Source organism: Loxodonta africana, chromosome 4 (assembly GCF_030014295.1).
Source record: "Loxodonta africana isolate mLoxAfr1 chromosome 4, mLoxAfr1.hap2, whole genome shotgun sequence".
NCBI classification, from domain to species: domain Eukaryota; kingdom Metazoa; phylum Chordata; class Mammalia; order Proboscidea; family Elephantidae; genus Loxodonta; species Loxodonta africana.
Window position 1 is genome coordinate 168,747,200 of NC_087345.1, and position 15,354 is coordinate 168,762,553.

The 15,354-nt window shown below is 34.7% G+C and overlaps 1 protein-coding gene across 13 annotated transcripts in view; it reads right to left on the reverse strand.

Moving 5' to 3' along the window:
• ABI1 (abl interactor 1) overlaps nucleotides 1–15,354 on the reverse strand; it is a 141,103-nt gene that overhangs the window by 16,873 nt on the left and 108,876 nt on the right. For 4 of the 13 annotated variants that reach the window (XM_003410540.4, XM_023548854.2, XM_003410535.4 and 1 more), the window contains 3 exons: nucleotides 11,404–11,580; nucleotides 8,288–8,374; nucleotides 4,342–4,527 (listed from right to left, as the gene is read on the reverse strand). In XM_003410540.4, coding sequence (XP_003410588.1) covers nucleotides 4,342–4,527; nucleotides 8,288–8,374; nucleotides 11,404–11,580 — 450 coding nt within the window. The remainder of the gene's footprint in view (nucleotides 1–4,341; nucleotides 4,528–8,287; nucleotides 8,375–11,403; nucleotides 11,581–15,354) is intronic. The other 9 variants (XM_023548855.2, XM_003410541.4, XM_010590665.3 and 6 more) reach the window with 4 other exon arrangements.

Genomic DNA, 15,354 nt, shown 5'->3' on the forward strand with positions numbered 1-15,354 from the left:
AATAGGTGAGTAAAGTCCTATTAATTAAGATTTACAAAATAGTTTTCAAGTCTCTGGTATCTGTGATTCTTTGCAAACAGTATTGTAGAAAGGGAAGATAACCTGATAATTTTCCAAACCACTGGTTTATGAATTTAGGAATTATTTTAGCCTTCGTGCTCTGAAACAAAGACACATCCTAGTTTAAAAGAAAGCCAGAAAAGAGAATTTCGTTTACTCACAAAGATTACAGACATAGAAATGAATATGTACTTAAAGCAGAAACTTGAACATAATTTAAATGCTTTGTGGCATAGTGCTAGTTTTCTTATATTTATACAACGAGGAGCTTATGTCCCGTGCTAAAATTATACTCAAACTGCACAATGTGTGCAACTCTTTACATGGTGACTTCACACTCTGGACCAATGACACCCACCCCACTGGTGTCATGCTTGGCCACATGGCTTCCTTTGAGATATGGACAGGGGCGTCAACTCATCTTACTTGGTTTACTTCTTGCCCTTGGGTGATTATTCCTGAGAAAATAATGTCCAGGTAGCCTGGGCCTCTCTGGTGGATGAAATAGTGTCCCCTCCCAGGGATATCTATGTCCCAATCCCTGGAATTTGTGAATGTTACCTTACATGGCAAAAGGGACATTTTGATTAAGTTACAGAAGTTGAGGTGGATGATTATCCTGGATTATCTGTGTGGGCTCAATGTGACCATGAGGGTCCTTATAAGAGAAGAAAGAGAAAGAGTGGAAATGTTAGAACAGAGGCAGATGTTGGAGTGATTCGAGGAAGGGGCCATGAGCCAAGAATACAGATGGCCTCTAGAAGCTGAAGATGGGAAGAAAACAGATTAGCCCTTAGTGTCTCAAGAAAGAATGCAGCCTTGTTGACACCTTAATTGTGGATTCATGATGTCCAGAACTGTAAGAAAATAAAACTGTGTTGTGTTCAAAAAAAAAAAAAAAAGCAATTATTTTACTCTGCCCTTATAGCATAAAGGAGCCCTGGTGGCGCAGTGGTTATGAACTCCGCTGCTACAACTGGACTAAACTAAAAGCTAAGAAGTTTCCTGAATATAACCAAACACTTCCAGGGACAGAGTAGCAGGGGCAGGGGTCGGGGGACCATGGTTTCAGGGGACATCTAGGTCAACCGGCATAACAAAGTTTATTAATATTCTGTATCCCACTTTGGTGAGTGGCATCTAGGGTCCTAAAAGCTAACAAGCAGCAATCTAAGAAGCATCAATCAGTCCCAACCCACCTGGAGCAAAGGAGACCGAAGAACATCAAAGACACAACAATAGTATTAGCCCAAGAGACAAAAAGGGCCACATAAACCAGAGAATCCATCAGCCTGAGACCAGAAGAACTAGACGGTGCCCAGCTACCATCAATGCCCGCCCTGACAGGGAACACAACAGAGAGTCCCTCACAGAGGAGGAGAAAGGGGTGCAGAACTCAAATTCACGTAAAAAGACCACACTTAATGGTCTGACTGAGACTGGAAGAATCCCAGAAGACATAGCCCCCAGACTCTCTGTTAGCCCAGCACTGAAACCATTCCTGAAGCCAACTCTTCAGACAAAGATTAGGCTGGATTATAAGACAGAAGATGATATTCATGAAGAGAGTGCTTCTTAGCTCAAGTAGATACAAGAGACTAAATTGGCAGCTCCTGTCCATAAGCAGGATGAGAAGGCAAAAAGAGACAGAAGCTGGTTGAATGAACATGGAATATCCAGAGTGAAATGGAGGAGTGTGCTGTCACATTATAGAGAGATCAACTAGGGTCACATAACCACGTGTGTATAAAGTTTTGTATGAAAAACTAACTTGAACCATAAACTTCACTTAACGTGCAATAAAAGTAGATAAATCATGTGAAGCAAAAAAAAAAGAACTCGGCTGCTAACCAAAAGGCTGGTGGTTCAAATCTACCAGCGGCTCCTTGGAAACCCTATGGGGCGGTTCTACTCTGTGGCTATAGGGTCACTATGAATCAGAATAGACTCGACAGCAGTGGGCTTTTTTTATAGCATAATAATTCTGAAATTAATAAATAACTTTCTAGTATATGTGAAATGGTACATGACATGTTTTTTCATTGATTTACCAGGTATTCTTGGTAGCCTTTTTTTTTTTTTTCCTTAAAACTGAGTTTTAAAGATATTTAACATATTCTGGAATTTACTTTCTATTAAGATGGCCTCTCTTCCCATAATTATTCCGCATCGGTGATTTAAAACGAGGGAGATACCTGCAATACTGATCCACGGCGTCATTTGCTAGGTTAAGGCAGACAATCACTTTTCCTTTACAAAATACCATATTAAATAGACAAATTCATTCCTCTCTACTTTAATCCTGCAACAGAATCACAGTATTGTGATTGTGAGCTCACTGGCATATTAAGTTTTCAAAAAAGCCCAAAAACATACAGAATAAATAATTATCCTGGTATTGTTTTTGGCTAAATAGTCATCCAAGAGGATCAAGTAATTGCTAGAGATAAGCTATTTAGTAAAAAAATTTTTTAAAAGTGTAATAAATTATCTATCAATTATTAATTTATTATTATTATTAAACCTTGATAACCATTAACAATTCAATGTCCTCTGTACTTGTGAGGATCCTAATCCAGGATAAGGACCCAAAGTCTCCCTTCATGCATGTACTGTAGGGCTCTTGGACTCTAGAAGTCTAATACTCTAATCCTACTTGCACGTGATAAACATTTGTAGATCAGTACCTACCAAACTAAAAAGCAAACCTGCCGCTGTTGCATCAGCTCTGAATTCTGGTGACCCAGGCGTTACAGAGTAGAGCTAAGCTGCACAGGGACTTTTTGGCTGTGATCTTTACAGAAGCAAATCACCAGGGCTTTGTTCCACAGTGTTGCTGGGTAGGTTCAAACTAGCAGCCTTTAGATCAGTAATTGAGCACACACCATGTGCACCCCTCAGGGACCTAGATAACTACCTAGTCCCTCTGAAATCTTTTCCCCAACAATGCTTTCAACTGATCCTCATTATAGATGCACTTTCTAGATACTTCAGCCTCGCAATTGCTCTCCTCTGAAGGCATTCCTGTTTGCAAGATTCTGAAATGTGGTACTCAGAATTAGACATAAAATTATTCCATCATAAGTGTGATCAGATTGGTTCATATTAGGCTAAAGTTAAGTTAAAGTATCCTAAGAATCTGATTTTGGAACAGCCATGTCATAGTGCTGATTTATAGATACAAAGGCATATGGGAATCTAAATGTAAAGCAGAAAATTTAAGGCTTCCTGAACAATGTATAAAATACTTACTGTTTTAAATATAAAGAAAGCAAGCAGCGTATCTACTCTAGCTACATATTCAAAACAGGCAGGAGACAATGCCTCAGGTGGCAACAGCTACAGCTACTTGCTTAAAGTTTGTTAACCCAATAAAGTCAATCCAAGGCGGTATGTTTCAAAGGCAATCAAATGGGATCAACTAAATTACAAGCATTTTTTCAGAACTCTATACAGATACAGATTTAAAAATAGCACAGAATTGGCTTAAAAAAGCAAATAAACTCTCTAGAAACAAGGATTGTTTCTTCCCCACCTACCACTTCTTAATACATAATTAAAGTGAATGTCAGGTAATTATAACCCTTTGGACTTTAGAATTAGTTTTGTGAAGTAAAATCCTAGTTTTATCTTCTCATATACAAAATCACCTAACCGAAAACCTAATTGAGGCTCTTTTTCCATGATATTCGTCAATGTATTTTAAAATATTTAGATACAGGAGGTTTCTGTTTTTATCATAAGAGCCTGAAAAAGATTTTTAAATTTTTACTAATTATATGACTTCAGTAAGTCACTTAGCTCCCTTTTTTTGGAGAGAGTACCTTAGCTGTTTCACTCATACAATGAAATAGACAAAACAGGCAAGTTAATCTCCAGCTGGGGGCATATGTAATTTGAAAAAGCATATCCAACTTTGTAACTTTAATTTAAAAAGTGAGGAAAGACTCCTGACCCTTTTCATTGGAGAATAATACAAAATACAGTATATTATCTGTGTGTGATAGTATTGCAGTGGGTGCAACAATGGGCTCAGGCATAACAACTGTGAGGGCGGCACAGGGCCAGGCAGCGTTAGCTCTGTTGTACACAGGGTTCCTACGAGTCAGAAGTGACTCTGAGGTATCTAAAACAACAAATAGGAAATAAGGCTCAAATAAATTATCTTAACTGTTAGGGCAGTTCCAGAGGTTGAGAAACATTGGACTAGATGGTCTCTATACTTCTAAAATTCTATCACTAGGTTACTTTCCTCCATATCAACCAATGACTGTAACTTACCTTTCTCAATATAATTCTTGGGGGCCCAGGCAGGATCCCCATCTGCGTATGGATCATTATACTGAACGACTGCAGCCTCCTCGTCTTCATAATCCACTGGAGGAGGTGGTGGCGGAGGTGGAGAATCATCAAACATGGGAATGTCATCTGGTGGGGGTGGCGGTGGTGGGGTTGGACTATCGGCAACTAAAAGGATTCAGATAATTAATGTGAATCAGAAATTAGACTAAATGGAAATTCATCAGTTAATAGAATTTAAGAAAGCTCTAACTCATATATAGCATGCACTATAATAAAAACATGCAATGATTAGAAATAAAAGCTTGGTCTGTTAAAGCTTATTCCTAGTAGCATTTAAGAACAACTGTGCAATAAAATGAGCTAAAAATAAAAGTATCAGGAAGTACTACATATTAATCAATGCAGAAGGTTAGGAGACAATGTCTCTTTTCATATTTTTTATAGGAGTCATTTTCCTATTCCAAGGCTCATGTCAGGACTCTTTGATGACACTGAGATTATTTGGCTCATTTAGATTAGCTGTCTAAAATAAGCCTCATGTCACATTTGTCATCGCACTGCAGTAGTGTCACATATAACATAACATTGATGGTTTGATAACCTTTCATCGTGCTCATTCATGTCCCTGATTTTTGTGTTAGTTAGGAAAACCAGAAATAAGTCTTAGTGGGTGGATTTTTGCTTATTTATTATTGTTAGCTTTAATAGAGTGAAAAGAAGTCAACGGTATTAGATCTGCTCCTGTGTGTACCTTTTCTATTCTTTTAATTTAAATTTAACAAGATAAAACTAAATTTAAAAATTAAATAATCTCCAGCTAGTAGATAATCTCGTTAAATATCTTCTAAAATGTTTATATTTATAATGAATTTTTTAATGTAGAAATCAAGCTAAGACTTTACATTATTGCTAGGAAATCAGGCATGGATGAGGGGAAGACTAGATCATAAGGGTCCAAGTTTTATAAGAATATGCCCACAATTAAGATTAAAATGATAGTGTTGAGGGAAGATTTAATCTAAAATAAAATAAAATAAAAACATATCATGCAAAACAATAAATGATTCATACCTCAAATTTTAGATGGTTGCAGTATGTGTATGTGTATGCTTCAAATAATCAATGGAGTAAACAGTAAAGGGGAAAATGTAAATCTAGAACTATTTTCACTGAATTATTATCAGAAACCAAACCTGCCTTTGAGTCGATTCCAACTCACGCAACCCATATGTTTCACAGTAGAACTGATCTCCATAGGGTTTTCAGTGGCTGGTTTTTCGGAAGTATTACCAAGTAACAAATGAACCCAATTTTAAGAAATTTAAAGCTGGAACACAGCAAGTGCTTAATTTAAATTTCTGATCCACAAATATCTTTACAAGTGCAGAAGACATATGAAAATGATTTGATACAAATTGATAACAGCAATTCTGTAATAGATGCAGGGGAGACGTTCAGACTACAAACATACTAATTCCATGCCAATTTCAAGGCCTATTTATGTGAGCCCAAAAAGAGCAAACATGATCTATTTGTAATACAGGTTTTTCAACTTTACTCTACCCTACCTGGACTAATGTGCTGAAAATATAAGCAAGGGAACCAGATTTAAAACATTTGGGGATACCTGCCCTTCAGCTCTGTGATTTCTGTTTTATTCTCTTGGGGGATATGAAAAAGGCTATTCAAAGACAAACTCTGTGTGGTGATGCTCACTCCAATAGCTATCAAACAGGTCTAAAATTTATTTTTCCACCAAATGCCTGTATCCGTTTTATTCTTGCCCATACCTCCTCCACAAAGCTTTCTAGTAAGAGGAAAGGAAATAGGTATGACCCTATTTTGACAACAACTAGCCACAGGTCATATCCTTAATATGGCTTAATGTGTACATTATATATGCTTGTCTGAATCCTTAAACTGCACTTACTCTTGATTTATGCATAACTTATGAATTTGTTCCAACTGTCTGTATGTCTAGCTGTTGTGACTCTACACTGGTTTATCTTCAAATTATGTACACAGTGGCAGGAGTCTGGTCAATCTCATTCTCTGTATGTAATACTCTGTCTAGCAGTGTAATTAGATAGTTTAACAGTGCTTTCTGATGTTAATCATATACAGATGTAAGCACACTGCTGACTTTTTTAGTGGCTCATTCCTTCAAACTGAAACACATTTATTAATAGGTTAACTGCTACATGCATTCATAATCACCAACTCTGAGCGCCATAAGAAACCAGATATTTAAGAAATGAAAGAACATATAAAATGTACACTTTATACTTTTAAAGTAGTGATATATAGTTTATCATCAACCCTTCTAATATGTCTTTAAAAAAACCAGATACCAAATAGTGATAAGAAATCTGCAGCACAAGAATAACTGACCAACTCAAGTTCATGTGGTTGGTAAATCAACTAAAGCAGTGAGGGCCTCTTTAGCAAAAACCATATATACCTAGAATAATGTGCATTAATACTAGATTTCTATTAAAAGAGTTGCCAAAAAGCTAGTCAACGAGCTTTGGACCCAAAAAACTGAGTTTCATTCTAGTTATTTTAAAATATTTACCAAAAAATTCACAGGCTTAGCTTTTAAACTCTTATAGCATTAAGGACTGGCAATTTATCCTTATTCACTTATTTTAGGAAAAGACTCTTATTTTTAAATGCTTAAACACAGTAAAGTCTTCTAGCAGATTTTAACAATAAGATTAGTTTACACTCAGTAAGTTCAACATTTTGAAACTACAGTATTAATAAAAAGTCCATTAGGTCATACATTTCTTAAAGATAGGGACTTTGTCTTACATTATTTTTGTTCTTTCCAGAGCCTTGCACATAACACCAATAAACAAATATTTGACTCAGGGAAGGGAGGGAATGGGGAGAATAACACAACAGGGTCAGCAAAGCTGAGGAAAAGAATTTCCCACAATACAGTCTCCTCAAAGTTGGGCTGGTCAAGCGAATTAAACACTTGGTCAAATCATTCTGTGATTTATTTTCATAGTCACGGTCTCAAATGAAGTAAATGAGACTATCTTACCATCTTAATCTCAACTATTTGGCATAATATAACTCAGTCCTGGTGGTATTTTTCATTTTGCCTTACAACATCCACTACAATCATGTAGTTTCTGGCACCTCAAAGTAATCAAACAGTAAGATAACCTAATTTATCCTGATTAAACCCATATACTCAAAATCCTTTCCAAAAATCTTTAACCCTGACCTTCATTTAGAGAAAACCTAGCAAAGTCTACAGATTTGCTTATTCAGAAATAATCTTCATGAGCCTGCATACAGGCAAAACATCAATAGGGCTCTAAATGATGATCATTCACCATTAAACAGATTACATGGATATAATTTACTCATTCTTGCAGATTCATTCTTATCCTAGTAAGAAACCTTTATTTAGTTCCAAAATCATTTATGTAAAAAAATCTGTGGCTTTTCCTAAAATTTTTTGTAATTAAAGGGAAAAAAAAATCTGTCCCAACTGCATAATAAATTTAATCTCACAGTATAACTAATCTATCTTAATAAATTTGTTGGAAACAAACTACAAAATGTTTTCTAATTGCCCTAACAACTATAAGAAACTAGTAGTTTTTATATAACTTGAATTTTTGTGTTTGATTAAGTTTTCCTAAAGAATCTGCAAAGAACAGATTTCATGTTCTAGGTCATTTAAATACATAAGAAAGTTGCAGTTTGAAATTTATATAGGTCAGTAATCATGCACACAAGAGAAAAAACTGAAGGCCGTGCTCTTCAGTTTCAATAACATATCTGTACCTATTTTCAAGGTAAGATTAGCTTCTCAATAAAGGTAAGGAAAATGATGACTCATCAGCCATGCATGCTATAAGGAGACAGCCTCTACTCTTTGACAGCTCAGTTTTTCCAAACTTACTGTTTTCCTGCACCCTGGCCACGAAGCCTGTGAGAGGTATCTGTGGAGTCAACTGAGGCATAGGGGGAGGGGGTGGAGCAATAGAAACTGGTAGCAACAACATGGTATGGGGGAAGTACAACAGATAAAGGAAAGAAAGGAAACAAACAAAAAGCAGAAGTCAGTTACAAGGACCACAAACATAAGTATGCAAAGAACAGTTTGCAAATGAAACAAAACAAAACAAAAAACAAAACAAAAACCTGCAGAACTTTCTTCATTTCCCAAGAGCAAACCTAAGGCTGAATTGTGCTCAGCCAATTGGTTAAGTCCATAAAAGAACGAATACAGTTTAATCCTAATGTTATATTGTTTGGGGAAGTTTTAATTTTACCATCACATTTACTTTCAAGCAAAAAAGTGTAATTTTCAAATTCTAAGGGAAGACTTCTAAAAATTAGATAACAATACCTATACAGGTTTCAGTGATATTGTATCTTTACCATATCTCTATATCCTAACAGGTTTGTCCAGCTTTAAGGTAATGTTGTGAATAAACCAAAATAAATACATTATGAAATAGCTGTTTCTATAAATAAATGTATTAGTCATAGGTTTCCTTTAAAAACAGTTCTTATTATATATCTAGATTTACATACAGCTTCTGGTAAGGAGCCCTTGTTTGTAAAACCAGGTTATTATTATATTTTAAATTGACTATTTTAAAGACATCACTTCTGAATTTACTAGGGAATAAGAGTGCTCCATATACCACATTAATTATTCACTGAGTTTTATGGGTTAGCATATCTCAAAAGTGGACTTTTATCACTGTTTAGAAAAAGGAGACCTGGTCGCCAATAAGTTAAAATATGCAAGTATTTGCACTTGTAGTTATTTCCAGAGAGTCACTGGGTAGCTGGAAACATATTCCAACTTCTTTCTGGAGAAGATACAATTTGGAGGAAAGTGACACCACATACTCATTGTGGGCAGCAAATCATTAACAATTGGAACAAATTAGAGGGCATACTCATACCTTCACCATTCTGTCTCATTAACAAGACAGTAATTGTTAAAGACTGCTCAGAAAAAGTCAGTGAGACTGGCTAGCTAGTTATTGGTAGTGACACCAAGCAGTGACATTAAATTGACAGAGAAAAAGTTTATTGGTTCCTAAGGAACATTTAATCAAAAGAATATTTCAATTAAAGATTTGGTAATCACAAAAATCTGAAAGAGGTTCAATGTGCAAAGAAGCAATAACTTAGTAACAAAAAAATGTGCATTAATATTCATATTATGGCTAAAAATGACATTCAATTCACTATGAAACTGGTCCTCATTCATTCTGACACTCTGTATATAGAATAGAAGAAGGCTTTTAGATAAATAAAAGATTAGAGGTTTAGATTTTTTTTTCTAATTCCCACCAACCTAACAGGATTCTTTGGAAACAGCCTCAGTAACTAGCCATGCTGGTTAGTACACAAAGAAAAAGAAAAGCTACGCTGTGCAGATACTAATCATTACCACCACATTTAGACAGAGGGAAAATATGCACATCAAAACACTAACAACATTTTACCACTAATACTACAACACCAACAGTAACTCAGATTGAAGGAAAATTAATTTGACAAAGCATAATGAGATGTAAAATTTGAGGCCAAATTTGCTTTTTACAACATCCAAAGAATTTAGACATTCAGTAATGAAATTGTCTTGTTTGAGAATAAACAAACCACCAAAATTACTAAAATAAACAAACGTGTTAGGTTAAGAGTCACTAAAAATCCTGTTTACAAAATAAATTAAATGTCTAAGTGGGGAAAAGAAAAGCAATGAAAAGATAAAGGATCTAAAAATGCATCAGATTATAAAAAAAAATTAACTTCATAAAACCAGTGAGGCTAATAATCAGATAATCACTGGAATACTGAGATGCTGTCCACCCTTCCTCACCAAAAGGAGATCGGGAAAAATGTCAAATAAAATTCTAATTGGTAAAGTCTGATACTTCATAGTAGCTTGGATGAAAACTACAGTCTAGAAAAGGGTCTTTTAACTTTTGGGATTATCTGTGAATTTTGACATTTCTGCTAAAGTTGTTTTCAATTCCTAAAAAAAAAAAAATCTATAACACAACTGATCTTTAATTCTAAAGTTTAAATGAAAAATAGCTTCACAGTACTTTTGCTTTAAAATATGATACATGTTCAGAACATGCGTTTATAAATAAAAAGAAAAACTTCATGTGTCAACGTGCGTAATTCTAGGACTACTCAGTGTTTTTAAGTGAACTAATATGAATACTAAGTGCAGCTCTAGAAAGTTGCTACAAAAGTTACACGCAAAGTGTGTTTCAGGCTATGCCCAGTGATCACTGCTGTAAGCCAAGAACAAATACCAGACAACAGGCTCGCTTCAGGTTTCATTTCTTTTTTTTTTATTTTTTCTTTTTCTGGATTAAGCGTTTTAGTATGGAAACTGAAATTAATGACTCCCTAAGCAATTCAAACGTCCTGACGTTATATGCTGAAACTAATTTTTTAATCTTACCAGCTTTTAAACACTTATTGCAGTTAGTGCTGAGATGTGCAGTTTAAGTGAATAGAAGAGAAATCAAAAGAAAACCCCACTGTTACAATTATTCCGATAGAGTAAGCAGGCATCAAGAATGTACTTTAATGGTTTTGAACTCCTTTAACTATAGGTCATCAACCTTATAAGTGATAGCCAGCAATTCTGTTATATTATTTTCAAGAAACATTTTCACAATCTTTGTGTCTTTAATTTTACCATTATTGAACTATCTGAAACATGCCAATAAAAACTGATTTATTTCAGTGATTTTTTTGTTCTCTAGTTCTATTAATAGTAATAAAAATACCAAGTAAAGCATCACTTAAAATTTTATTAGATTAAATATACTTGATAAATCTGAATTTTGGAGGAGAAATTAATAAGCAATTATTCTTAAAATGGTATATAATTCAAGGACTAACTTTCTGAAGCAAAATCATGAAACAGTCTGGTTTCAATTGTTGTCTATCACAGGCAAGATTAACAGTTTCGAATAATTTCCTTCAAAAGGAGCTCTACTGTTGCTGTACGCCTGCAAAGCACAAGCTTACTTGAATTTTGAGAATAAAGTGGACCTCCATTAACATGAGGCTGAGCAGAGAACTGAGCAGTCACAGAGGGAGCTCGTCTGTATCCACCAGAAGATGTCGAAGAAGTGGTAGAGTTGTGCCGAGAAATCTGCCTGGTCATTGTGCCATACTGCGAGCCAGGAGCTGAGCCCGGGGCTACTGAAAAGCATTAGCCAAAGGCAACCAACAAAGTGACTTCAGCATCACAGATCACCTCAGACAGCAGAACAAGAAAGGAGACTCTCAGTAAAACATATTTATTATTTTTTAAAGCCCACAGCACACAATACAGAGAAAAGTAAAGAAAAAAAATCAAATAGCTCTACCACTGAAGTTAAAACAGAAGGAAAAACAGATACCGTATGGAAAGCTACAAAAGTAACATTCTTAAACCTTTTAAATACACATAATCTCAAATGTTATTCTGCTAATATTACATATGAAATTTTTTTCTGTGTCATTTGAAAATATATAAGCTTTTACAGGTAGTCCCTGACTTAAGATGGGGGTTCTGTTCCAGCGACTCAGTTCTGAGGTAAGTGGAATGCCTCTTTTTTTTTTTTTTTTCAATATTACTGCCTTTTATTATCAGTAAATCTTTATAATTCCTATCTTTATTTGTCTTTGGGGAAACATTACATATAAACTTACAGATTATTTTAACTTTGTATGTAGTACATATTACTAACAATAAGATATACAACAAAAAAAAAGACGGTCCTAAATGCATCACAACTCCAAGTCGTAAGTTGGGGACTACCTATATATGTAAAACTATGTCTTGCCAACAAAATAAGTACCAAAAGAGAGCCTACGGGGGAAAGCATCAGCTTTTAGATGTGAAAGTATTAATGATCTCTGGTTTACATACTTCTTCCTTTACACTGTAAAAATCTTCAGAAGTAGAAGAATCTATCTAGCCAAATCTAGGTTAAGTTATAAAATTTAAGCTGTTAGTAAGTATATTTCCCACATCTATTACTATTCTTATTTGAATTTTTAATGTTAATATCAGTTATTATTATCAATACGTACTAAGCAGAATCATCTGGAAACAATTTCTAGTTTCAAAGCACTTAGATGTAATGTTGTCATATTTGTTGTGTATCTACAAATTTTTTTTAATGAATATATTGTTCCTATTACTTTTTTTTTTTTCTTTTTTTGGTAACTGACAGAACCGGGGAAATTTTTAGACTGTGTCAAATATGGACATTTTAAGGCAACTTGTTTTAGAAAACCCATTATCTTTCTCCATACTTACAGGGCTTCTCTTCCATAGTACACACAATGCCATCTGTTTGTTTTGTTTTTTCTTTTAAATTATCATCTTCATGCATCTAACAACATCAAAACTAACCAAAGTACCAACAGTGCTTTAAATTTTATTCAGTGTCATCTTTATCAACATTTCAGAATTTAATGTTTAAAAGGGTAATAGAGTAAAGCCTCTAAAGTTAGCTATATTTATCAAAGTTCACTTCTCAATTATTATCTTCTCTGCCCGCCCGAAGATATCAAACCATGACAAAGTAAAATGACAGTATCCTAGTTTATCCTTCAATTAGTTGTCTAACCTCTCCTAGAGGTCACACAAATTATTAGATAAAAGTGTACAGCAGAGGTTGTTCATTAATAAGCACTGGTAATATTTAACATTCTGGAGCTCCCAAGCCATAGCCAGTCACTAATTATTCGAATCATCCGCGTGCTCACTTCCTAAATAGAAACAGACTTTTAATAGTCTAAACAAAGCCAAGTTTTTTTGTTTTTTTTTTTTTAAACAAAGCCCTTCATGAATGAGTAATTTTGGACAACTATGTTTTCCAGAGAGATAAGCTAGCCTTTAACCATACTGAATAGAAATCTCTGTAAAATGCTTTTTCTATTTCTTGGACTTGTATAAAATACATAAAATGTAAGTTATTTTTCTTAGTGATTCCAAGTCGAAAATCAATTGCTTACCAGTTTTAAACAATGTCTATTTTAAATTTTATCTTAATGTTTTATTAGGGAATAAACCATAATACCAAAGGGTGTGTGAAATATATATGTAAATAATTTAAAGGAAAATACCAGCTCAAGAAATAGAGTATCATCAATGTCACTGAAGCTTCCTATGTGCCCTCCTCCATCTCAAACCCTGCAAAGTTATGTCTTAAAATTTTCTTTTCTATATAGCTTTACCACAGATATACATAGCCCCAGACAATTCACAGAGTTTTCAAATTTATGAACTTTAAAATGGAAAGATTTTGTATGTATTCTGGTGACTTGCTCTTTTCCCTTAGTATTAAGATTCATCCATGTTGATTAATAGATCAATAGATCATTCATTTTTATTGCTTTATTTGTATATGAATATACTACAATTTATTTATCCATCTACTGTTATGAGACACCTGAGTTATACCCATATTTTTATTATTATTACTACTACTATTATGAACATTCTTAAACATGGTTCCTGAATTTCTCTAGGACAATGGTTCAGTGTTGATCAGAATTTCACCTCAAGGGCTCATAGTAATAAATAAGTTGGGCCCCATTTCCAGAGTTTCTGATTTAGTAGGTCTGGACTGGGACCTGAGAATTGACATTTCTAACTAGTTCCCAGATGATGGTGATGCTGTCGGTCTAGGGATTGCACTCTGAAAGCCACTGTTCTAGAGCAATGGCTTTGAAACTTTTTAGTCTTAGGACACACTCTTAAAAATTAGAGAACCCCAAAAAGCTTTTGTTGATGTGAATTATACTGATCAATAATTACCACATTAGAAATTAAAACTGATAAATCTTTAAAACATATGAATACACAAGCACACATTTCATCAGCCATCACAGCAGCGATTATCTATCACACACCATGTATCCTCCGGAAAATTCCACTGTATACTGGTGACAGAATGAGAATGAAAAAGGCATTTCATGTCTTAGTATTATTATGAATATAGTCTGAACTCACAGACTCCGTGAAAGAATCTTGGCAACCCCAGGGGTCCACTGGCCATATTCTGAGAACCAGTGCTCTAAGATAAATAACTAGAAATTAAACTGATAAACCTACAATAGGTACATGTTCAAACTGACTAAATAATGAAAAATTACTTTCCAAAGTGAGCGTATCAACTACTAAACTCCCACCAGCAGTGTACTTCTCTATTACTGCATATCCTCACCAACATTTAATACTAGTGGATTTTTATATTTTTACCTACCTGGTGGGTATGAAATAGTATCTCATGGTGGAATTAATGCTCATTTTCCTGATTATTAGTTAGGCTGAAGACTTTTTTTTTCACATGGACTTTCTACCAACAATTTCTATTATTAGGGTCTTTTTTAAAATATATTTTCCTCCTTTTCCTTTTTGTATATAGGCATGTGCTGTTTTGAAAAGATGTTGCCGTACAGCTTGATTTCACCTAAGCTTGAAACTCAGCTCTCATTATTTGAAACACCTCATTATTCGTCTTTACCCAGATTACTATTACTGTAAATTTCTAGGCTGAAGAGTTTTTATACTGAGTCTGTATTTGGAATTCCTTATTCATTCAATCCAGTCACTCCCAATATGAGAATACAGGCAGTCCCCAGACTACAAACAAGTTCTGTTCCTAAATGTCTTTAAGTTGAATTTGCACATATATAGGAACAGTTAGGTACGGTTAGTATCTAATGTTAGTCAAATGTTTGTCTTAGTACATAGTGTACCTTTCTATGCATAAAAAACATTAAAGAAACACTTCCAGAAACACTAAAGTATCTTTAACATAATAATACCCAACCCAAACCCACTGCCCTCGAGTTGATTCCAACTCATATTGACCCTACAGGATGTGTCAGAACTGCCCCAGAGGGTTTCCAAGGCTGTAAATCTTCACCGAAGCAGACTGTCACACCTTTCCCCCACAGAGCCTCTGGTGTATGCGT